Genomic DNA, 26,149 nt, shown 5'->3' on the forward strand with positions numbered 1-26,149 from the left:
GTCAAATTGTAATAACTTTGACTAGAATGAAAGATAATTGAAAAGATTCACAAAAATTTGGTGTACAAAATACATGATAATTCAGGTTTGAGCCAGTGAATGGCAATGTGAAAAAAGTTGCTAAATATCAAAATGACAATGAAGATGGCCTAATGAATAAATGGTCAATAAAATCTGATTTTTAGGTTAACTATTTTGAAAATCAAAAACAGTAGATAATACGTATATGTAAGAGAAAAGGTAAATTGAATACAAAATACTTAGCTCAATGTAAGGTTAGCAGCTTCAAAGTGCCAAGAGATAGGACATGTCCAGGCCAGGACGTGTCGATGGGAAGCTGCAGCAGAGGCAGGACTACCGGAGGAGCAAATGTTCTCACGAATCAAGAGAAACATGGAGTTGAGCGAGGATTCAAAATGATGAAGTCGTTCCAAGGGAAGAAAAGCGGCAACAATGTGGCTATTAGTGATTTACAGCTACGATGCAGTAAGTCACAGTGCAATGTGATGCAACAGCGAGACAATCTTATGTGAAGAGCTTGGAGCACAACTCAAATTTGTAAAAAGTGAGTTAGAATTGCAGAACGAATGTTTGAGAGATGCAATTTTATTGAAATTCATTGAAACCTGAGTCCAAAGTAACTTGGAAAAACACTTGAGTAGACATGAAACATGTAGTTGCGACGCACTGAATTGAAAGTTATGAGAATTTAAGACTTCGAAGTTTAAAACTCAAGATTGATTGTTGACTTGATTGTAGACACTTTATAACATTTGAAAAGTGATCTGAAGAATGAGATTGAATGCAAAAGAACGGTTTCAAAACCTGAAAAATGCAGAGCTACATGATCTCTGGACAAAAGCGAGTTGGAGCGAAAAACGAACGAAGTTTACGAGAGACGAAGCAGGGGGTAAAGCTGTGTTGTACGACGCAGAACCAAAAAAACAAGCTTAAAAAGTTTAGACCTGAAAACATCCTAATTAGGACAATCGACGAAAATCTTTAAAAAATATGCAATGTATTCTAAAGCTATAAATGAAGAAAGAATGACGAAAAACAAGAGCGACGAACAAGTCAGCTGATTAAAGTAGAGTTGGCAGCAGAAGCGCGCCAAGATTCAAAAACTGCCAGCGCGACTACTACAAAGAAGCTGAAGTGAAGAATGGACGGCAGACGAAATCTAACAACATCTTCTTTCAGCTCAATCGGTTGATTGGTTGGCAGCCTTCCATCTAAATCTGTCTATTGCTACTCTCTTCCATTGTACATAGCTCATAGCACCCATATCCTTAGTCATTTGTCCCAAATACTGTAGCCGGGGTCTTCCACGACCCCATTGTCCATCAACTGTACCTTCCAGAATAAACGTGAATGCTTCATATAAAAAATTTAATCTTCAAATCGAGAAAGTCAAACCGTTAAAAACTTTCAATGTTTCAATTTAGACTTTGATCTTTCCACATTCAAATAATTCAAATAAATTTATCTTGTTAATAATATTATTCTAATCTGATATGTGCCATTCAACTATGGAAGCTCTTCTTGGAGTGGTTAGCTCCTTGGTTGTGCTGATAATACGCTATCGCTCAGATAAGAAAAGATTTGTGCGATTGCTAATCCCTTTTGGAAGGATAAATATTTCTGGACCAGACTACGCTAAAAAACATTCATGAGTTTAGAAATCGCTTCCCGGTGGTTCGGAACCAATCTAAAGCTGTAGGTCCCATCATCTCTCATCATCGTTACTCACGCACAAGCTTGAAGTTTATGTGAGCGTAACCCTCAGCAAAAAGAAAAAAAACAATAATAAAAAATTTTCTAAAGTTATTTAGGGCATTCCATATAACTTGGAAAATTCACTAGGCCGGCCCACGTCTTGATCAATTCAATAATTAAACATACTGAGATACTTGAATTAGATGAAAGTTCACTTGAAACCAGTACTTGAACGTAAGTGCTAAATGAATCATGTGATTTAATTTCCAAAATATTATTTATTTGAACTCTGAATAATTGATTATTTCATTAGAATTCTCTTCAATTTTCCTGTTGAAAATTGTAATTTTTTCGTCTATTTGATGAGATGGAGTGTTTCACTTATTATTCTCATGTTTCCCAACTAAAAATAGATGAACATTTTTAATTACCAAGTTTTACTTGAATGGGCAATATCAGTCATTGTTCTCATGGTTTACAATTATAAATAGATGTATTTGAGTGTGTACTTGATTATCTTGTGTAATGTCTATTTTCGAATTAATCAGTTCAATTTAGTTTATTTATAGCTTCTCTTTTAATACTTACATGTCAAGTTAGTGACAAGTTTTTATGTCATGATTCAATTTAGTTGATAGATTATATAGAATCCTCGTAGACTTAAACAAAAAGTTCTCGCACAAAGATTCTATCTTGTTCCTATAACCGTATGTGACCACAAAACAAAATCAATAACAGGTTATTTCTGGAATATTGGAGTGAATACATTTTTAATCGTGGAAAAGATTTGCATCGTTTCGAATCATGATCAATATTTAATTATCAAATCTTTAATACACAAACAGCTTCAATATTTTATGATTATTGCTATCTTGAAATTTTATGGAAATTTACCTCAATTTGTTTGAAGCTGTTTGTACACTACTAAATTTCAAATAATTTATTTTGGTCTGAGATTCATATTCATGTAGTGATTAAAAGCTACAAAATAATAGAACTGTATACGTTGAGAAATAGATTTTAATTATATTTTAGGATTTGAATTTTAATGGCAATTAATGTATTTAATTAATTTATAATGTGTATAAATAATAAGGAATCTGTCTGAATTTGGCTATGTTGTATACTTATAAGATTCTCGTTCGATAATTTTCTGTCTTTGTATTAGTATCAATAATTGGGATGCGTTATCTACCATTCATTCCAAATCTCATAACATTTCCACTCACCTTCAATTGCTTTATCATGTGCATTGATGACTTTATAAATAATATTATTGCTTCCTGTGTTTATAACTTTCTCAATCTCTTTGTATTGTTTTATCAAGTTTATCAGCGACTCTCAGCACATTTCCATTCGCTATCAACTGTTTAATCACGATTGTCTATTGATGGATTACCATGACATTTTTACTTGTTCTCAATTTTTCATCAAGTGTATCAACGACTTGTATCCTCACTCATGTTTTCTATTGTTTCATGATGTGCATCAAAAATTACCCTAATATTTTCAATCTTTCTTCTTGTTATAGCGCTTATTTTGTTGATCCAATTCCTAATGTATGTGATTTTTCCAGACTCGGTCCCAATTCTTTATCAAGTGTATCAACGACTTTCATGACATCCTCACTTGTTTTCAATAGTTTCATGATGTGTATCAATGATTACCCGAACATTTTCACTCTCTCCTACTTGCTATAGCACTATTTTTTTAATCTATTCCAATTTTGATCATAATCATTATATATATTATTATTCAAGATTATTATTATTTATTAAGGAATCTATATTTGAATATAATCGACGCTAATGTTTGTGTTTTTGATGGCAGGCGGTGTACGTGCCTGGTTCGGATGCGCTGCCCCAGGGCTGGGAGGAGAGGCAGGACGCCAACGGCCGCACCTACTATGTCAACCACTTGGCTCGCACCACCCAATGGGAGAGACCCACTCTCAAGTACGCTCCAAATATTATACGATAGATTAGAGTAACCTAGTGACCACCTGGGTTGAAGAACTCGCTCATGAACTGTTGTATTCATCTCTGAAATCCGTAACTTGTAATTAGCCTATGCAGAGTTGGTGAGAATTATTATGATCAAACAGCTGAATATTTCTTTTGAAAGTATGATATGACAGAAGGTTCCATGTGGGTCCTATTCCAATTGAAAAAATACTACTTTCTGTTGCTTCAAAACTTGTCCGCAATATTGGATCCGTCATATGGATCGAACTTCTTTTCAAATCCAACTTCATTTTTTTCAAATTGGAAAGTGGTCATGAGATACAGAATTTCGAGTAGAATAGAAAATTCGATTAGAGTAGAATAGAAAAGAGTTTAATAGAAAACAGTAGAATAGAATACATAAGAGTAGAATAGAGATCATTTGATGATGTTCATAAACAATAGCTACAAAAGATACAGAGATAATAAGAAAACGGAAACAGAAGAATGACAATAAAATTTGAGTTAAATATCGAAAAATAAAAAATACAAATACAATACTATAACTATATTTCAATGTTATATGAGTTAGTAAATGTTGGCGAAGTGGTTCAAAAATTGAACAATACCGTATTAATGCCTTTAAAATAGTGTATCTGCGTAGCAGCCTAGAGATCCCGGGTTCAAATCTGCTCATCAGCAAAAGTTCTTGACCATGTCACTCCCGTGTTATCGGATGGGCACGTTAAATTGTGAGACCCGACTGAAATATTACCTAATTCGTAAGGTTCATTGACGGCTAAAGGTAGGCGCACACAGATCGTCATCGGACGGACGGCACGCATACGGATGCGGATAGGTATGCGCACTCCAATTGAAAACAATGCATCAAATCTAATAATCCGATCCGTCCGATGCGTGCCGTCCGTCCGATGACGATCTGTGTGCGTCTACCTTTAAATGTAATGTTCAGGCGAGGTGGGAGCTTCCCGCTAGAGACTCCCTACCAGCAAAAGCCATACGAATTAACTTTTTTTTGTAATGCGTTACTCATAAGAGAATGCAAGAATGTCGCTCGGTGAACGAAGTGGTGGAGGCTAGAAGGGAGGGAGAGACGGAGGAGTAGACCTAGGATGAACTGGGAGGGTTATCTGGAGGGACTGGGTGGTGAGAGAGGCCGGACGATGCGAGGTGTGAGAAGAATGACAGAGGATAGGTCAACGTGGAGGAGATGGACTGAGGCTGGTATTCCTAAGCTGTAGTGGCAGAAGGGGGGGGGAGAAAAAGAAGAAGAATAATCATAAGATAACTTTGCAAGATTGTCCTAATGAGAAAAACTCTAACTTTCGTTCTAATCAAGCAATTTTATCGCTAATTAAGAAATAGTTTCTTACATAATGTTTGAAATTGTCCTGTGATATGTGAATAGTTTTGAAGGAGATATAACAAACACACAAAATTAGGAGAGCTGGCTAACTGGTTTATAACATAGATTATTTTCTAATAAAGTAATAATAATTAGTAAATAATGTATTATTCCTATCAGTCTATTAATTTTCATTCAATCAGTGAAAATTCCATGTTTTATTGTTTGAATTTCAGCAATGAAGTGGCGAATAATGCTAGGAATACACAGAATTTGGACAACGCGGTGACGGAATTCCAGAGGAGGTTTCACATTAGCTCCGACGAGGAGGCTCACAGACGAACCAGTGTCACGTCCAATTTAAGTCAAGTAAGTTCAAAAAAATGTCTAAATTCTATTTTTAATTAATATTTGGTCAATTCTTGAATTCTGAATAATTCTACCATTCTTTCTAATATGCTTCAATTTTTAATACTCTCCCTATCATTACTATATTCTTGTAATATTCAATTCTTCAACTATTCTATTTTCAACTTTCCTAATATTAAATTCTCGTTAAACTCTGTAGGAGAAACTTTCCGCAATAAAATAAATAACACAATGAGCACAGTTGTAATGGATTTAATAACGTTTCACACTATTCTCCAGTTCAATAATAACTTGATACTGTCTATTCTCTATTCAATAAACACCTTGAAATGTCACGATTTATTACAAAAATGGAAAACTAGTTCCAGTTACTACACCATCATCAATCTCTGGTAAACTGAAAGCTCGAACAATAGAGTAGCACAATACAATTTAGTGTTAATGGGGGCGTGTGACTAATAGTTCATTTCTTGTTTGATTTTGAATTTTGCCATTGGCTGATATACGGTAAGGCATTTGTGTCTCATGGTTGTAGTTTGAATGCTCCGTCCACTGTGTTCGTGACTTCTAGAGACTACAGTAACTAGATTGAGTGTTCTTTTTTGTAATGTTCAATCATTGAATAATAAGATTTATGATGTTGAAATGTTGAATTTTAAAGATGAGTGTGATATATGTTTTTCCTACAGTTACGTTGAAAAGTGGCCATTGCTGCACTGATTACAGAACGCAAAGAATCACTTTTCCGCTCTAGTGCGGGAATAGTATATTTCGCACCTAGGGCTGTAAAGTTTTACCGGCCTGGTCGGAAAACAATCACTTTCGGCCTCCATATGACGCACGTAAACCAGCTCATTACATCCAAGTGTGGCGAAAAAATTTTTCTGCACTCCAGATTTGCAACATGGCAACGCAAAATACTTAGTAGGTTATATGGAGCAACAGTGCAGCAAAATGAAAATGAAGTTGGTAACAGTGACTGCTGTGGCTGCTATAGTGAGCAGAGGTGCAACGAAGCACAACGCGCTAATTATTATTCATTATATATTATAACCAAGGACAACGAGGACTTTAGGATTTTAGGATTAAGGTTTTTATCAATAATAAAATTACACAGAAAAACATTTGATAGATTTCAGGCAATTTTACCCATAATTACCCACTTTTCATATTCAATGGTAACTGTAGGAAAAACTTAATGTGAAATACGTGCGCAAAGTTCCTCTGCTGCACTCAACAAACCATTCCGTTTCGTAAACGTTTCTTTCGGTGCAGCAAACTGACACTTTGCGCACTAGTTGCACAAATAACTATTACAGAGCACTGGATGAGAGCTGACGAGCTTGAAGTGGCTAGAATCCGTGACTATTCCTTAATAACTGCTTTCTGTAGAAAAGAGAAAAGTCATGGTTGTGTCGCTATGTTTGCTTCAGATGCTTCTTGTTATCCAATTAGAGAAATTGATGTTGAGGGGTATTGTTCAGAATTGCATAATGAATTCGCCTGTGTGATTCTTCCTGTGCAGAGACTTGTTATATTGGCAGTATATCGATCACCAAATGGTGATTTGGGTTTGTTCTTTGCCAACTTTGACAGGCTCTTAACATCACTAGCTAAATATCGACCCGAATATGATTTTGTTGTGGGGGGTAATAGTAATAATACAATCTTGAAACCTTTTTACAAAAGAAAGTCTTAATATAGGTACATATTTCACACTATTTTTCGATTAAATAATACTGTTTAATGTTCTGTTGTCAATTTTAGAAGTATTCTACTAATATGCTATTCTATTTTCAATTAAATAATAATTACTCACTGCAATAATAATTATTAATGTTCTGTTCTCAATTTCAGAAGTAGTCTACTATTATTCTATTCCATATCATTTTTTCAAAGATCACACAAATATTATCCAAGTTTATCAACACATTCCTCCACGGGAATTTGTTTTATTTTTCTCAATTTCTTAACGCTTTTGCATGTTGAATATTGATTGCATGCGGCTTGAATCAGGATTCTGACGATCAAACACCTGTTGATGATGATGAGGTTGATGGTGATTTTACTGACGTCACTGAGGATGACGAAATTGATGATCATGATGATGATGATGAGGTTAAGCAAGAAATTGATAATCTGTTGGCCAATTCAGGAGAACGTGTTTGGCCATCAGATGTTCAGGTAGAAATACATTCAGATATTCTGGTAGAAATAATGAAGACAATATAGAAAATGTGTGTGTGTGTGTGTGTGTTACAACCTGTAGTGGACTATTCGCTAGCTTGCTGCTTTTCTGAGGTTGAAGTATTTAATGTTTTTATTTACTTTTAAACTGTTGGCTAGATACTTGAAATAACTCGCGCTTTTTTTCATTTTCGTAATACAACACCCCAATTATAAGTTTTCAAATTTAGTATATAGAAAATTTTGTGAATAAATGGTTCGAATCCATTTCACATCGTTGTATTTATGAGAACTAGTTTTAACATAATATCAGTTCCATTAAAGTTCATTCACACAGTTTCAATACCCCTAATAAGTTTCCTTTACTTCCTTAAATGCGTTTTTCAATTATTCCAACGTTGTAAGCATAGAGCTTGGGCTCCACTAGTTTGAACTGTTGAAAAGTCATGTTCAACTAAAACAAGTGTCCAATTAGACCTATATTTAGTTGATTAGACCCCTATTTTATAAAACCTTGTAGAATTTTTATTAATCTGTGAAATATTTATTTTGGCATTATTACTTCACAATACGAAATTGCTTTTAGGTTGAAATAAAGCTTCGAATATCTGTCTGATATTTCTTGGAGCTATTGAGAGCTCTTAATTTGTCATGGCTCTTTTCTGTGCCACTCTTTGTGGCTATAACTGAAAATATTCCCAATATGCTGTCAGCATATAGTCGAATTGTGTTCTCATTTAGATTCTCCAAAGTATTTTGAAGTTGATAAAATTATTTCCTCGCTCCAGTAAATCGTTCAGTACAAAATTAATATCCTTACTCATTTCTAAACATGAGTATCATTAGTTTTAAAAGGCAACATTCATCCTTGATCGACCTTCATGTGGTCATTCGAACCTCGTGGTCATTTGAATGTTTTCATAGATTGTAAACAAAAACTTTTAATTGATTTCAACAAAATATACAAGGTAGTGCAGAGAAAACGCATGATTTTTGAACCGTTAGTACTCGGCGACGGGAGGAGGTATTGCCCTTCAACCACCTGGTCTTCTCCTTCCCCGTTCAGTTCGTACTCCGGAAAATGTAGACAGAGTCAGTATCGTCTAGTCCTGAAACGATGTCGTCTAGTCGATCATCCAGGACTAGTAACAACTGCCGTTCTGACTCGGTCTACATTTTCCGGAGTACGAGCTAAACAGGGAAGACCAGGTGGTTTTTTTTTCATCACAGAACCAGTAGTTTACTAATAAACGCTGCAACCTATCGGAGAACAGTATTTCGATCAGGCACTGCACCTCGACGTCCAACTCTAAAATATTGACGGAAAAGCGTTGCCCTGTGACTACAGATTCATTGTTTCTAAAATCTGGTCGACAGCGAACACAAGATGTTGTATGTTCCAACGCTCCATAGCGACTGAAACGGCATAGTATGGGCCGTCTGCGAACATTCGTTCAAGGTCAATACCCCCTTCCGACGCCGAGTAATATTGGTTCGAAAAACACCTTGTATATATTTTTGTAATAATTGATTTTATCATTTTTAGTAATATTGTTCTACTATGTACGTTGGCATCTCTTAAACCTTACAGTACTTGACAATCGTTTAATAATCTTCCTTGTTCCAATCTATCCTATGTTAGAATTCATCGTGGTGTCATTGTTTATTTTCTGTATGATGTCATCGCAATGGTTTATAATTTAATAATGAAATTCCATCTCTAATTCTCAATTTGATTTACAGTATTAGTTTTTATGGTGTTGATGTTTTCATATTCCATGTCAGGTTTCCAGTAGTAGGTAATTATCTCAGTTATTTATTTTTAACTCATTATTGTTTTTTTTCTCTTCAGGTTAGTGAAGCAGTAGATGGACCTACTCGGCCTGAGGCTGTTAGTACTGTAAGTATTCATTCATTTATCACATTTTTTACAAATACTTGATATGAGGAAAGGTACAACAGGCTCATGCTCGAAACTGTCACATTCTGTAATATTCTTTTCCTACAGTTACCTTGAAAAGTTACCATTCCTGCACTGATTACAGAACGCGAAGAATCACTTTTCCGCTCTAGTGCGCAAATTATTACTTTGCGTATTATCTTGCAGCCATCCCAATCAGCTGTTGACATTGTTGGCGTGTATTTTGAATGCAAATTTGTTCTATCTATATTTTTTCTGATTTTCAATAAATAAAAATGAGAACTCATTAAATTATACATTTTGAATATTATTAATTTTTCATTCATAAATTGATTGGTTGAAAAATTATTTAAAAATTGAGATTTACTCAAAATTATTCAAATTTTCAAATTAATTGGATTAATTTAATTTCTAATTTGAATAAATGATTGATTATTAATTTTCAATTGGATTATCAAGTTTAAAATAAATTAAAGTTGTTATTAATAACAAAATTATACAGACAAACATTTGATGGATTTCAGCCATCATTTTACCCATAATCAACCACTTCTCATATTCAATGGTAACTGTAGGAAAAATTTAATTTGAAATACGTGCGCAAAGTTCCTCTGCTGCACTCAAGAAACCATTCCGCCCTCGCCTACGGCTCGTGCGTAAACTTTTCTTTCGGTGCAGCAAACTGTCACTTTGCGCACTAGTTGCACAAATAACTATTATACGGATTACAGTATTAAAAACATGAAGTACCCTTTGTAATATTACATCTCGATTAAAATCGAATCTTCAATTTGATATTCAAAATATTAATAACACTTGATAGCAAATATTGGTGTAATCGATATGCGGACTTAACTTTTCACCGGGAATTTATCAGATGTTGAACATCCTACTGTAACACAGTTCTATTTCTGAATTAACAGATAATTCTAAACAACATAAAGGTTAAATAAATTTAAAATAACTTTAAAAATAAAGTTTTATTGAAAACAATGGATATAATATTTGTAGAGTTGTATTCTTTTTTTGTGAGGTTGGCTTTGATGACGTTTTTAAGGTGTGTCCTTTGAGAAAGCAAGTACGTGGAGCCCTCAGGAAAAATGGCTGCTGGCTGAAATAGAATCGTTTTTGTCCTGTTGAAAATTTTCTGTTTAAGTGAAGTTTAAAATGTTTTATTTGAGATCTGAATAATTTTATCATTTTCTAAATGTGTGTTGAATGTATCGTATAATTTTGAAGTCTGTAGAAATGAATTCAAATATGCACGGATAAGTATTTAAGCTTGTAAGATTCTATGTTTAAGTGTCATATGGTTTTATTCAGTAAATTTTGTTGTAAATTGCACAAGTATTATGAAAATTATAAGTTGATTTGCTCTGAACTGAATCTCTTATTCATAAGCATTAGATCCATTCATGATATATCAAGATATTAGCTTATTTGGAACCGATGACTTTCCTTAGATGATAGGTGAAAGCTATTCAACCTATTAGGATAAATTGGTAGCACGCCAAATGGTACGCCTTGGTGTGGGACTGAAACTACAAAAGATATCCCTGGTTATAAAAAATTATTAGTAGGATAGAATATCTTGATAGATTGTGAATGGGAGATGCTGCTGAGTGGGAAATCGGTTCGAGAGAGTTCAGGTTCTAATGAGTAAATATTTTTTACGCAGTAGCAAGATGGAGAACAATAAAAATAATGAAATTCTATGCAGTGAAAATATTCAAAACGTAGATGAAGAATCTCAAGATTTAGACCTAACCTTAAACAATGACTCAAACGATAGTGTAGCTGTAAGTGAAAACGTTTCAAATGTAACAATTCAAGAGGAATATAGAAATATCAAATGAAACAAGTATGGTAGGAGCTAAAAATGATCTAAATCTTATAGCGTTTTTAACACAAAGGTTTGATGAGCAAAATGCTAAGATTGACAATCTGAAACAAGATCAAAATGTTAGGTTTGATGATATGAAGCAAGAACTTGCTAGCATAAGAATAGAGCAGGTTAGTACAAAGCAGGAAATAAAAGAGATAAATGATACATTAAGTAAAAATCACAAAGAAATAGGTCATCTACAGAAAAAAACTAATGATCTTGAAATATCAATGTTAGATGTAGAAAAAGCAATGCAAAACAAAACCATTCAAGTTTCTGATAGGGTCGATGAAGTTGTTGAAAGTGTAAATAAAAATAAGATTATAATTGAGCAACAAAATATGACATAAGATGCTATTAATGTAAAAAATAATGAAAGTATTAAACATGTTGAAAAAGAGGTTGTAGATTTAAACGAAAAAGTAGACAAGGAAATCAAGGTATCGTCTTCTTTGAAAATAGATTGTCAAGAAAATACAGCTGCTATAACTGAGGTTAGGAAAAACATGAATAAAATAAACATGTCTACAAAACCTATTTGTAATCATAATGGTAACAATAGCAATTTCGATAGGTTTGAGTTTCAAATGCAAATTGACAAAAAAGAATCCAATGCATATCTCAGTAAACTTGACTGAATATCTTGAAAGAAATGAAATCACAAACTGGATCAAAATTAAAGGTATTTTGGAAAACAATTTCAATTCAAATTTTGTTCATCGTGATTGGTGGATTTTCATCCGTTTTGATGTAAACAACTTTGAAGAATTTAAAGAGAAATTCATTGCTAGAATGTGGTCAGACGACATTCAGTCATCTGCCAGAAATGATTTGAGATTTGGAAAATATAAGCCAAACTTATCTAAAAGTCTTACTGAGTATTATATTTCTCGTTTCAATATTGCTAAGAATCTAATTCCAGCCTTAGATAAAGATACTATTTTTACTTTCCTTGCCCTATTACCATAGGTAAGGAAAGTATTGCTTTCCGAAAAAAATTAAGGTACCCCTATTTCTAAATTTCTATACGTTTTAAGGTACCCTGAGTCCAAAAAAGTGGTTTTGTGTGTGTGTGTGTGGTGTGTGTGTGTGTGTGTGTGTGTGTGTGTGTGTGTGTGGTGTGTGTGTGTGTGTGTGTGTGTACACGATATCTCATCTCCCAATTAACGGAATGACTTGAAATTTGGAACTTAAGGTCCTTATAATATAAGGATCCGACACGAACAATTTCGATGCAATTCAAGATGGCGGCTAAAATGGCGAAAATGTTGTCAAAAACAGGGTTTTTCTTGATTTTCTCGAAAACGGCTCCAACGATTTTGATAAAATTTATACCTAAAATAGTAATTGGGATGCTCTATCAACTGCCACAAGTCCCATATCTGTAAAAAATTCAGGAGCTCCGCCCCATCTATGCAAAGTTTGAGTTTAGATTACCAATTATCAGGCTTCAGATACAATTTGAACAAAAAAATTCAAGTGGAAAAGATTGAGCATGAAAATCTCTACAATTAATGTTTTGTAGCATTTTCACCTAAAATTGAAAATAAGCTCAATATTCGAGAAAATGTGATTATTCAATTGCAAACTGTTGATTCTATTAAATCATCCACTATGAAGATATAGCAGACCTCGTGTGTCTACAGCGTTATTGTCCTGTCACCAGCTGGTTCAGATCTTTGAATAGTAGACTTGAGATGCGCGGGAACACTAGCGTCAGGTGATCAATTTTCATAACGGCAAGGAAAGTTGTGTGAGTGCGCCACACCAGATTTTTAAGTTTTTGAAAGGTCATTATGATGAAACCATATCTACAGCTGCAATCATTCGTAATATTAAGACTAGTGATGAGTTCATTTGTTTGTTGAATGAGTTTGACTATACTGACACTTACAAAGTAAACAGACAAACGTCCCGTGATCATAACAATTCTCAAACTGGAAGTCAAAGCAAAACAATAAGTTTTCATCAGAGTGAACATAGGGAAGATAGAAATAGATTTCAGAATTCAAATGATGTAATGTTTCATGATAATAACAAGCAGTATCAAGGAAGTAGGAATTATTTCCAAAATCGAAGGTACCAAAATGGACCAAACAATAATGGTCATAGAGATAAAAATTTTCAGAATAATTTCAGAGCTAATCGAAATCATCAACTTGTGAATTCAAATAAATTTAATTCAAATCGACCAGCTAACAACTACCAGTTAGATTTCAGCCTCCCACCGCCTGCTCAAACTTCCAATTAGATGAATGCGAATCGTCCAAGACAGAATGTTCCTTTAAACTAATAAGGGGACGACGAAATGACAGCCTTGTTCTCCCAATTAAGAAAAGGTCAAATTTTGATATAGCAGTAGACAAATTTTGAATCTGTAACTTCAAACAGATTAGAAATTAGAAAGCCATAATTAATCAGTCAAATTCACATGCAAGAAAATTGTTGTAAGAATTTAAGTAATGAAGTAATACCTAGTTATCAAGAAAGTCATATTAGAGAATCAAGTGTTAACATAGTACATGCTCCAGAAATTCAGGTAGATGAAGCTATGAATAAATCTGAAACTGCTTGTCAAGAAGAACCATACATGGTAGGTTGTATTTTTAATGAACTGTTGGAGGAACAACAGAACACTCCACCTTCTGGATATGATTTAGCAGAAATAGAAGTACAGATTTTCAATAAGAAATATCAAATCATTATTGACTATAATTATAATTATTGACTATATGATTATATCAAATCATATTAAATGTAATTAATGAGAAACTTGTTGATGAAATGAAGAAAAAAAATCTCAAATTAAACTTAGTACCAGATCCTAATGTAAGTATAGTTGTAGCTACTGGTATGCGACATAAGAAGGTAAATAAACAGATTATGTTAGAAGTATTATTTGATAAGTTAGAATTGCCAATAGTTTTTCTTATAGTTCAAGATTTAAATGTAGATATTTTGGTGGGTTGTGATTTCTTAAAAGATGCTGGAGCAGTTATTTATTTTAATCAAAATATGATATCATTGAAAGATTGTTGTTTTCCATTTATAAAAAAGGATACCTTGAAGTACAATAGACTTTTTCATGTCAACATAGAAAGAAACCAAGAAACATTTTATACTTTATGGAATCAGCAGATTGATAATTTAAGATTACAACTAAGTGGTGAATCTCCTGAATTGGTAAGCCAATTAATTGAAGTATTTGAAAATAATAAAGATATTTTCTCTGATAGTCCTGGATCTGCAAAAGATTATTTATGTCAACTTGAAATGAAAGATGATGTGAAATTAGATAAGAAGAGTTATCCGATCCCATATCAGTATAGAGATCAAGTTAAGAAAGAATTGAAGAAAATGTTAGATCAGAAAATCATTGAACCAGGTAGCTCTGAATATACTAGCCCTATGGTAGTGGTAAAAAGCCAAATAATGAAATACGATTATGTTTAGATGGAATAGAGATAAATAAGTACATAATAAAAGATTTTACAGAAACTGAACAAATAGATAACTTACTCATTCGATTCAATAAGTGCAACTACATTAGCAGTTTTGATCTCACTCAAGGTTTCAATCAGGTAAAATTAACTGAAGATAGTAAAAAATATGTAGCTTTCAATGTTTTTGGTCAGACTTATCAATATACACATCTACCATTTGGTTTGAATATTAGTGGATCTGAATTTATCAAATGCTTGTACAAAATGCTAGGTGAAGAGGTTTGTGAGTTTACCATTGCTTATATTGATGATCTTGCCATTTCTAGTATACCTCTTCAACAACATATCAGTCGAATTGAATTATTATTTAATAAGTTAAGGGAAAGTAACTTGAAATTGAAACTGAATAAATCGAAATTTATTGCAGATAAGATAAAGTATTTGGGTTTCATTATAAGTAAAAATGGTATTGAAGCAGATGACTCTAAGCTAGACGCTATTCAGAAATTTCCCATTCCACAAAATTTGAAACAATTGCAGTCATTCATTGGTCTCTGTAATTTTTACAGAAAGTTTCAGAAAAATTATTCATACCTGACAAATCGTTTTAAGCATCTTCTATGCAAGAATAATTAGTTCATTTGGACTGAAAAAGATAATGATACCTTTCAAGAAATCAAAAATAGATTCATCGACTGTGTGATTTTGAAACATCCTGATTATAACAAAAGTTTAATTTTGGCCACTGATGCTAGTGATGTAGGAATTACAGCTGAGTTATTTCAGGAAAGTGAAGACAAGGAACACTGTGTCATTGCATATGCTAGCAGAAGCTTAAAAAAATCTGAATTGAATTACACAATATGTGAGAAAGAATGTTTAGCTGTATTATTTGGCTTAATGAAACTTCAAAATTATTTTGGTAATCAAAAAATAGTTGTCCGTACAGATCATAAAGCTTTGACTTTCTTAAAAAAATGTAAGATAGGACATGGTCGTTTGGGAAGATGGATTCTTGCATTACAGAACTTTAACATTGAGTGGGAATTTGTAGCAGGAAAGCATAACATTGTGCCAGATATTTCTAGAACTGATTACGAAGGTAATTTAGAAAATCGAAATTCAAATGAATTCAGAGTACTAAATATCATTGAGAGTGACAACAAGTTAATTGAAATAGGTAAGAAAATCAAAGAAATTCAAAAAGATTATGTTTGGTTAAAAAAATGTAAGAGATAAGTTAGAGACAGGTAATTTGAATAAAACAAATTTTTTAAAGTAAATGATGATCTTTTATTCACTAGAAAATCTGGAAAAATAGTTTTTGGAAAGTTTGTGTGCCCTCAGCACTGTATGAAGAATTAATAGTTGAGTTTCATGAAAGATTAGGTCATGTAGGTATATCAAAAACATGCAAATTTATTGAAGAGACTTTTTACATAAAAGATTGCTACAGACTCGTTACCAAAACTATAAGATACTATAAGTATTGTCAACTTGTAAAGACATCAAATGAGAAGAAGTTATTAGAAATGCATACCATAATTTCTGAGGAAAAACATCACAAAGTGTTCATTGATGTTTATGGAGAACTACCAGGTGGCAAATACAAATGGATGAGCATTATTCATGATGGCTTTACTAAGTTTACAAAGTTGTATCCTATAGTTAAGGCTAACGCTCATAATTTAGTAAAAGTTGTTGAAAAATATGTAAATGAATTTGGTAAATTTGAATATATAATCAGTGATAATGCTACTTGTTTTCAAAGCAGATTGTGGAAAGAATCTATGGAAAGATTAGGTATAAAATATTATTACATTTCAGTTTATCATCCCCAGGCAAATCTTAGTGAAAGACCATTGAAAGAGGTAAATCGCATATTAAGAACCTATGTTCCAATAAATAAGCATAATATTTGGTACAAGTATATTGATAAGGTTGAATTTGTCATCAACAACAATTTTCATGAATCAACTAGTCATATACCCATGGAGCTTATGATGAATCATAAATTTTTACATCTTGTTTTTAAGTATATCAAATATCCTGTAGAAAATAAGTTTGAACTTGAAGAAGAAGGTATCAGAAACAAACGAATACTGTACAGAATAAAGAATAGAGGTGTCATCAGAAGATTCAAACAGAACATACATAATAAACCCAAGTATAAGTTCAAGGTTGATGATTTAGTTGTAATTCGAAATTACATTTTGTCAAGCAAGTTGAAGACGTTTTCTGCCAAGCTGTGTCCTAAATATCGTGGACCTTACATAGTAAGAGATGATATCAATAAAGGGTGTTTCAAACTTGAAGAGATAAGTACAGGTAAAATTATGAGAGTCAATCAATATATGATGAAGAAATACCATCAGGAAGCACATAATGATTAGGAATCCTGTGTCATGCCGGGATTCAGAATAACAATGACCGTAAATACTACGTATGGTAAGAGTCCATAATTGTATCTTTTTTCTTTCCTGTAACCTATTTTCTTGGCCCTAAATCTTTTCAAATTTCGATTCTTTCCTGTCATTGTGTAGTATTCAGTAAATTTCTTCTATGATGCATAAATCTTAACCAATCTTGTCCAAAGTCATTTAAATTTGTATTCTTCTGAAATAATATTAGAAGTTGAAATTGTAGCTTATTTTCCCAATCTTTAATTGTTGATAAAACTTAACTTTTCTAAAATCTCTCTATTATAGAGTAAAGAATTGTGTGCTTGTGATATATTTTTTCATCATGTATCACCTATGTGAAGTGCATCAATTTCATGTGTATATTGCTTTAGGGAACTTATTACCCATTATTAATCTTTCTCTTCTTTGTATTTTTTAGGGAACTTACTTACCCATTATACATCTTGATCTTCTTTGTATTGTAATCTTGAAATGGTTTGTAGTTATTATACAGTCTTCAAATTCAGAAATTATTTGAAAAATAAATGGTTCAATTTAGAAAATGTTGAAATTTAATCTGATGTATAAATTCTCTTGTTATAATAATAAAAACTTCAAAAATTTGAAAGTATTAATGAATTGTGTCGCCATAAATATGAAATGTTCAAGATAAATGAAAGTTAATTTGAATAATGATGATTTTATTGAATGTAAAAGTTTTGTCATATTATTAATTAAAATGAGTTGAAGTTTGAATTTCTTCTAAATTTGAATATTAAATTGATGTATTTTTTCTAAATTTTAAAGACTGTTTTTTTTATAAACTTTGATATGATTAATTATCGTTTGAAATGGATGTTGGAGTGTATGTAGAATTTTTAGTGGAATTTGATGATGAGAATTTTGCTGGTATATGATTGTTTTTTGAGATGGAAAACCATTATTGCCTAAAGAAGAAATGACCAAAGGTTATGAGAGGCAGTCATGAGATAATATTTTTTGTAATGATTACTCATGTTGATTTCCATAGATGCAAAATAATGATTAATTGTGTTGGGTGCCATAGATGCAAATGATTACTTATGAATATTGATTGCCATTGAAGCGAAATATTATTGATGTTTTGAATGATTTCTTGTTTAATGATTAGTAGTAAAGTTTTGTCATGAAATGTAGTTTGTTGTTAGAACATTGAAAAGTCGAAATAAACTTTAGTATCCAACAAACGATGATTAAGAATATTGAATAAATTGCTTTTTATAAATTATTTGAACAAAAAATTAATGAAAATTTATAAATTTATGTAGACAAATTTCTACATAAATAACTTTGAAACCCTGAATGATAAACCATAAATGTGAAATACTATATTTGAATTGTTATAATGAATGATAATGAAATGCAGATATATTATATTATGAAATGATTTTTAGTGGAAGACCAACTGTTTGAATATATTGAAGTATGTATTAAAATTATTTTGTTGTGATGATCTGATGTTTTTTGCAATTTTGATGATACAGGGTGTTATTACTTTTATGTAACATGTATTTGATTATGTTCTAAATTTTAAGAATGGATTAAATTTTATTATTTGAACAATCAATGATTGGAAATGAAATTATTACTTTATTAAAGTTTTTGTAATTAATGTCTCTATTGAATTTGAAGAAATTTCAAAATTGATGTGTTGCTGACTGTATAATAAGATGTTAACAATAAATTTCATTTTCATACTGATTACATACTTGTAAATAACGTTTATGTGCATTAGATTGTATTGGTATCATAATCAAATTTTTCTTTTTAGTTTATAAGCATATTAAAATAACAGGTACAACGTGGAAGTTAACTTCAAAATAGTTATCGCGTGAATCTGGAAATCTACAACACAAGTGATTGCCATGAAGAGTGTTAAGAACATTTGGGTGATTTTTCGAAGTGGTGTGACTCATTAATGGATTGCCGACACCAATGCTTACACCAATGCTGTCGCCAATGTCTACGCCAATGACTATGCCTATTGCTGACTACGCAACTCAAGCTTCTGCACTACTACATTACCTGGAGGTAATTGCCATCAATGTCCAAGTTCGCAACTTTAAACTCAAATAACAGTCACTGTATCATGAAAGAAATTGATTAAAAAAAATCCTCACCAAATAATCAATCCTGTATGCTGAACTCTAAACCTTGAAAGCTGAAAATATAAAAAAACCAAACCTTACCTATGTTAATCCTGTTTGCAGCATCTCTCTCTTTTCCAAAAAAATTCTACATTGTCATTTCAAGCCTGAAATGTACATTGTATGTATGATACAAAACATTTACTTGACTTTGAGTGAGCTAGGCATGCACCCGTCTACTACAAGCATGAAGCAATGCGAACAGATGTCACCTGTATCGAGCTTGGTATGCATCAGTCGACTACAAGCATGAGGTCATGCTAATAGATGTCTCGTGTATCCAGATCAGCCCAACACTACGTGTATCCAGATCAGCCCAACACTACGTGTATTCAGATCAGCCCAACACTGGAGTCACACTTAACTGAAATTCATACTGAGTGCCTTAACGGACTGTTTTCAAAATTCGCATCGATAAAAAATCAACCGCGTCAACAGTGAAAGAAATGGACATTTTTTAATTTATTGCAATTTTATGTGAAAATTAAATGTAACAATTCATCAATTCATTCAAAAAATTCTGTTCAACATACTAAATTTTTATGCAATAACATTTAAATTTTCCATATACTAAACTTATGTAAAATTTCAAAAACTAATCTTTAAATAAATATATTAAATTTTCTGTTGAGATAATTTCCTTGAATTATAAAAGATTGATGATTAAAGCTAAATCAAAAAATAATTTTGATATTCTATACTTTCAAATATTGTTTGGAAATATATAACAAATGCTATTGATGAATTTTTATAATAATTTTCAATTATAGATGACATGTAATGTTTTTGTAGAAAAAATTGTTCCTGTTCTCAAATCTAGAAAAAACTTAAATTGCAAATATTACAATGTAATGTAATTTTTTTAATTTCTCAAACAGTAAAATTTTTTATGTCGAGAGGGGGGTATTTGTAATATTACATTTTTTCTCGATTGAAATCGAATCTTCAATTCGATATTCAAAATATTAATAACACTTGATAGCAAATATCGGTGTAATCGATATGCGGACTTAACTTTTCACCGGGAATTTATCAGATGTTGAACATCCTACTGTAACACAGTTCTGTTTCTGAATTAACAGATAATTCTAAACAACATAAAGGTCAAATAAATTTAAAATAACTTTAAAAATAAAGTTTTATTGAAAACAATGGATATAATATTTGTAGAGTTGTATTCTTTTTTTGTGAGGTTGGCATTGATGACGTTTTTAAGGTGTGTCCTTTGAGAAAGCAAGTACGTGGAGCCCTCAGGAAAAATGGCTGCTGGCTGAAATAGAATCGTTTTTGTCCTGTTGAAAATTTTCTGTTTAAGTGAAGTTTAAAATGTTTTATTTGAGATCTGAATAATTTTATCATTTTCTAAATGTGTGTTGAATGTATCGTATAATTTTGAAGTCTGTAGCCAAACAAATGAATTCAAATAAGCATAGATAAGTATTTTAGCTTGTAAGATTCTTTGTTTGTGTCATATGGTTTTATTCAGTAAATTGCACAAGTATTATGAAAATTATAAGTTGATTTGCTCTGAACTGAATCTCTTATTCATAAGCATTAGATCCATTCATGATATATCAAGATATTAGCCTTTGGAACCGATGACTTTCCTTAGATGATAGGTGAAAGCTATTCAACCTATTAGGATAAATTGGTAGCATGCCACCTTTTATTTGAAACATTTCAAACTTTGAATTTCATATTGTTTTTAATATTTTCCAAAAAAGTAGCCCATATGAGTGAAGTGTCTTTATTCGAAGTATGCTGGAGAAAGCAGATGCTTTCGGAACGAATAGCATTCTAACAAGGGTTTTAGGAACATGTGGTCATTTGATTGGTATTGTAATTTAAGTTCAAGTATATGATTCATTACTATAACTATCATTATTGCAGGACTCGGACCAACACGCCACATCAACAACCTCGACAACAACAGCTCCTTCGGCAACAACTGGCACCACCACCACAACAACAACATCAACAACCAATCCTGCGACAACAACGACAACAACACCGACAGTCGGTGGCGGACAGTCTGCAGACGGTCTGCCGGCTGGCTGGTCGCTGCAGGTAGCGCCCAATGGCAGGGTCTTCTTCATCGATCACAACACCAAGGCCACAACCTGGGTCGACCCCAGGACAGGTAGGCCGGCCTACTTGCTTATTAGCTGTGGATCGGGGGAGCTTTGAGTCAAACATTGGACTCAAGAATTTGTTGAAAACTAGAATACACTCACAGTATCCCTGCTTTAGGGTTAAGTGTAAGAGAGGGCCGACTGTGCCCTAACTTCGCCCTCCTTGGTCAAAAATGAAGACAGTCATTCTATTCTATTCTTGTCATAGGAGGCGAATAGAAGGGATCCCCTTTCCAAAACCATTCTTCTCCTTCTTAATATGCTTTGGAACTTTTCATTTCTAGAATGACACTTCTTCCATTGATTTAGCTGTGTATAATTATCTCTATCTTTTTCTATCTGTCGGCCTTCCTTGGCTACATTCTTACTTCTTCTTAGGCCAACACAAGGTGTGATGTGGACCGTGTTGATGGGTGGGTGGCCTTCTATATGATGGGAACTACATGATCAAAAAAAAAAAAAAAACCAAAACCAAACCCCTAGGCAACTCCAAAAGTTTCCTTGCCTTCAAAGCCATCGAGATCTGCCCCATCAGGGCAGGTTCCTTAATTTGAAATGGGTGATTCAGGAAAACAGGTTTCGCTACACTTTTAAGTTGACGTAAGCTCAATCACACCATCCCAACTGGAGAGGGAGGATTAGCGTCTCAGAAGTCCAGAAAAGCAAGAATCCGCAGGAATGCCTGAGGATGCAATAGAGCAACCGAGCAGTTTGCGGGTGGAGAGACCAAACCTCACCAATGCTCAAAGAAGGGCAAAAATTCTTGAGAGAGGTGAGGATTTTGACCCTGAAAAGTTTCGGAGGGGCATAAAGAAAAAAAAACAAGAGACCAGGTGATGAATGGGATGTTAGTACAGGGATAAACTCCTGGATCTTTTAAAAAGGACACATGTATTGATTAGCCCAACCTAACGTACTTGGGAACACAATGAGCTCCGATTGATGTGTGAGGTTCTTTGAACCTTTGGATCCTCGAATCTTTGGATGCTTGAATCCTTCCCTTCAAACATAACATAAAATCAGTTTGAGTTAACATTGAAATTTGGAATATAAACGCCTTATACCATGGGATAACTTCCTATGCTATATTTTTTCTATGGTGTTATTACGTATAATTGATATGGTTTTATTTTAGTCACTTGATGATGGTGTGATTGCCGAATGTGGTCGCGTCTAATGGAAAATAAAAAAGAGCAAGTTTGTAGACCCATGCTATTAAAATTTCAAGTAGCCCTATTGAAGTAATTGCTAAAAATAAGATACTAATCTCTGTTGTTTCACCACTATGCAATAAAATAACAAGATTAATAAATGTACAAGTACAGGCCTCCATATAAGCACAACAATCAAATTTTGCCGTGCTGATTTTGCTGAAATTACATCAAAGAGTGACCCATCTTATTCTTTTCCATTTTTTTATTTTTGACTCTCACTTAAATGAAATGAAATGTTCTATCGATTTGAACTTTTCAGGTGTTTACTAACAAGAAAATAATCGAACACTACTCAGTTTAGTTTATGTTGTTCCAATATGCCGACTTCTGTTGATGAGAATCACATTTAAAATATCAATAGAATGAATCCTAGGGCTCTGATTGACGCCATTACACTCACACTAACTGAAAGAAACGATTCTCATGACGCGTGGTCTGACGTTCAAGACGCGTGGTTAGAGCCGTGACAGCTAGAGCACATAACCTATAAATTCATTAGATTCGATGACTCATTGGGAATTTTATGTTGTATGAACGTTATGACAACAAATGAATTAGAAGTGGTGGCTACTATATTGCTTTTCGATTCATATCTAATAAATCTTCGAATCTAATGAATTTATAGTTTAAGTGCTTTAGCCGTGACGGCTCTAACCACGCATCTCGAGTTGCCTGATAAAGCCGCGCGTCTCGAGACGCCTCCAAAGAATAGCACCTTGAGATATGCAAATCTTCTTTATCAGTGAATATGATGATGATGATCATTATTATTATTTAAATAACTAGCAGGTAACCCGTACTCCGCAAGGGTCCTATTAAAAACTTGAAGCTTGGACAAACTAAAAAATTTATGTACCATAATGAAATCTTGAAGAATTGAAAATAGACCTTCAACCATCCTCGGTAAATAATTTAAAAATCTGAGCAAAATTTCAAGTTAATCAGTCCAGTAGTTTAAACGTGATGATGCGTCATTCGTGAACTTCTTATCCCGTACGTGTATAAGCCAGTTATTGCCTTTATTATAATACCTTTATTATAGTGGAAACATTTTTGTGTCCATCATGGGTACATACATTTTGCCAAACTCGATGAATGATCAAATTCCATCATCTGTGGCAATGATGGCATTTGTGCATTTCAAGTTCATCAGTCTAGTTAGTCCAGTCAAATGGTCGTTTTTCAGGAAACAGCCCCGAAAGAATTTTTCTCGACGGTTCTTTATGTATTTTGGGGCGCTGAATTAGAATCTGAAATTTGCTGACACGCCAGAGGGCGGCTTCATCCTCAAAACCCCCAAAATTTCGGACTTTTTTCAATTTTCCCATTTTATCTCGAGAACCTTGAGTTTCTCAAGAAAATCATTCTCGACAAAATTAAAGAAAATAACATTTTTAATAAATTGAGTGGTCGCGCAGGATTCTACCATTTTTGGTTCTGGAGCTACGAATTTTCAAAAAAGGGGTATTTTCTAAGGGGTTTTCAAAATTATGCAAACCTACCACTTCTACCCTATACAACATGGATATTTTTCTAGTATAGATAAAAAAACCACACATCACGTGAAAGAACAATTCATTAAGTAGTTAAGACGTGATGATGCGTCATTCGTGAATTTCTTATCCCGTTCGTGTATAATCCAGTTCTCTCTTTTAGTGCAATATAGATAAAGAGTGGTGGAAACATTTTTGTGTCCACCATGGGTACACACATTTTGCCAAACTCGTTGGATGATCAAATTCCATCATGTGTGGCAATGATGGTATTTGTGCACTTGTATCATTAACATAGATTGTCTGATTTATTTTTGTTTGCCTGATTAGTGTGTTTGTTTGTTAGGTCGAGCAAGCCCGATGCCGAACCAGGCGCAGGCGCCGTTGGCTGCCCGCAAGGTAGCCGGCAGCGAGGACGAATTGGGGCCGCTGCCGGAGGGCTGGGAGGAGAGGGTGCACAGTGACGGACGCATATTCTTCATCGATCACAGTCAGTATCAATTCAAAAATCATTTCAATCGAAAACTAAATACGAGCAATAAATGTACAGAAAATTTAGGTTAGTTTTGTCTGAAGAAAATTATAGTCATGAGAAACGTGTCATATACTGCAGGAGCGTTGCTTCCTTGATGCAGTTCTATATGACGAACAAGTAAAGTAAAGAAATAAAATAAATTTCATCGACATATTCGTCTATAGGCCTCTTGTAAAAGCCAAATTGAACCTGCATATATTTTAGTAAAGAAACAACATTTCATTTCATTGACTTATTATTTTATATTTGGCCTCTTGTAAAGCCGAATTAATTACACCTCCATTTATACGTTTTGTAAGATTAGTGAAATATTTATTCTGACGAATTATCGATCTGGTTCCTATTCCATGATAAAATACAAACTAATAATACCTTTATTTTTTAGCTGAGTATCAGAATATCGAATTATTTAACTATTAGCTTGTATTCTATCATGCAGCAAGGCCCAGATTGTGCAAAATCTGTATACAAACTTGCATATAAAGCTATGTATATAACTTATATGAGACAAAAACCTGATATGAAATTCAACTTGATGCTTTCCACTGATAAACCTTCAGAACAATCGTAATTTGTATACACTATTTGTGACTTGTTTGAAGAAAATTAAAGTAATGTTTGAAAAGAGGATAAACAACCTCAAATCCTTTTTACCATGTAATCGCATATAAAGAGCTGACACATGATAACCTATAAAAAATATCCTGGTCTAATGGGTCCATAAGACGATTTACAGTGAGCAGATTTTAAAGCATTGCTATTCTTGTCTAAAGGCTCTTCCATGCGGAGGAATCGGTCTTCAGTCTGATCCGGTCTTTACCCGGTCTGGAGGCTGAAAATATGAAATGTGATTTTATGGGATATTGCTGTGTTGTTCCAATGGTTTGTGAGAGATCCACATGGTTTGGAGGAGTCTTTACTTGAGTGGCTGGCTTACGAGTTCTTAGTTGGGACTCGAGACTTTTGGTGTTTGATTATGAGAGTGGAGACAAGATTTTTAGCTGCAAATCGGAGTGGTTGGAATTTTCAAATTTGTTCATTTATAAATTATGAAAGCTGGACTGAAAATTTCAAATGCTTATAATATAATCATTTATAATATTATTTCCTGAACGAGAGCAAATTTTTCAAATCTTATTGAAGAAGGTTCCGTTTCCCACATTATAAAAAATACAAAGCTATGATTGTAAAATTCTAGCAATTTCCAGACAAAAAAAAATTAAGAATATCAGAATTTTTTTGTCAAAAACTAAAAGTATCCCAGATTTGTTTGAAATTGAAACAGAAAAATGGCAAAGCCTAAACTACGCACCCCTGGCAAATATAAAGGTGCAACTCTAAATACAAATGTTCAAAA

At 33.2% G+C, this 26,149-nt stretch overlaps 1 protein-coding gene across 3 annotated transcripts in view; it reads left to right on the forward strand.

Annotated features, from left to right (window-relative positions):
* Positions 1–26,149, forward strand: part of LOC111053336 (E3 ubiquitin-protein ligase Nedd-4) — a 91,728-nt gene that overhangs the window by 37,955 nt on the left and 27,624 nt on the right. For all 3 annotated transcript variants that reach the window (XM_039420980.1, XM_039420981.1, XM_039420982.1), the window contains 5 exons: positions 3,547–3,671; positions 5,262–5,394; positions 9,434–9,481; positions 21,309–21,558; positions 24,604–24,747. In XM_039420980.1, coding sequence (XP_039276914.1) covers positions 3,547–3,671; positions 5,262–5,394; positions 9,434–9,481; positions 21,309–21,558; positions 24,604–24,747 — 700 coding nt within the window. The remainder of the gene's footprint in view (positions 1–3,546; positions 3,672–5,261; positions 5,395–9,433; positions 9,482–21,308; positions 21,559–24,603; positions 24,748–26,149) is intronic.

Source organism: Nilaparvata lugens, chromosome 2 (genome assembly GCF_014356525.2).
Source record: "Nilaparvata lugens isolate BPH chromosome 2, ASM1435652v1, whole genome shotgun sequence".
NCBI classification, from domain to species: domain Eukaryota; kingdom Metazoa; phylum Arthropoda; class Insecta; order Hemiptera; family Delphacidae; genus Nilaparvata; species Nilaparvata lugens.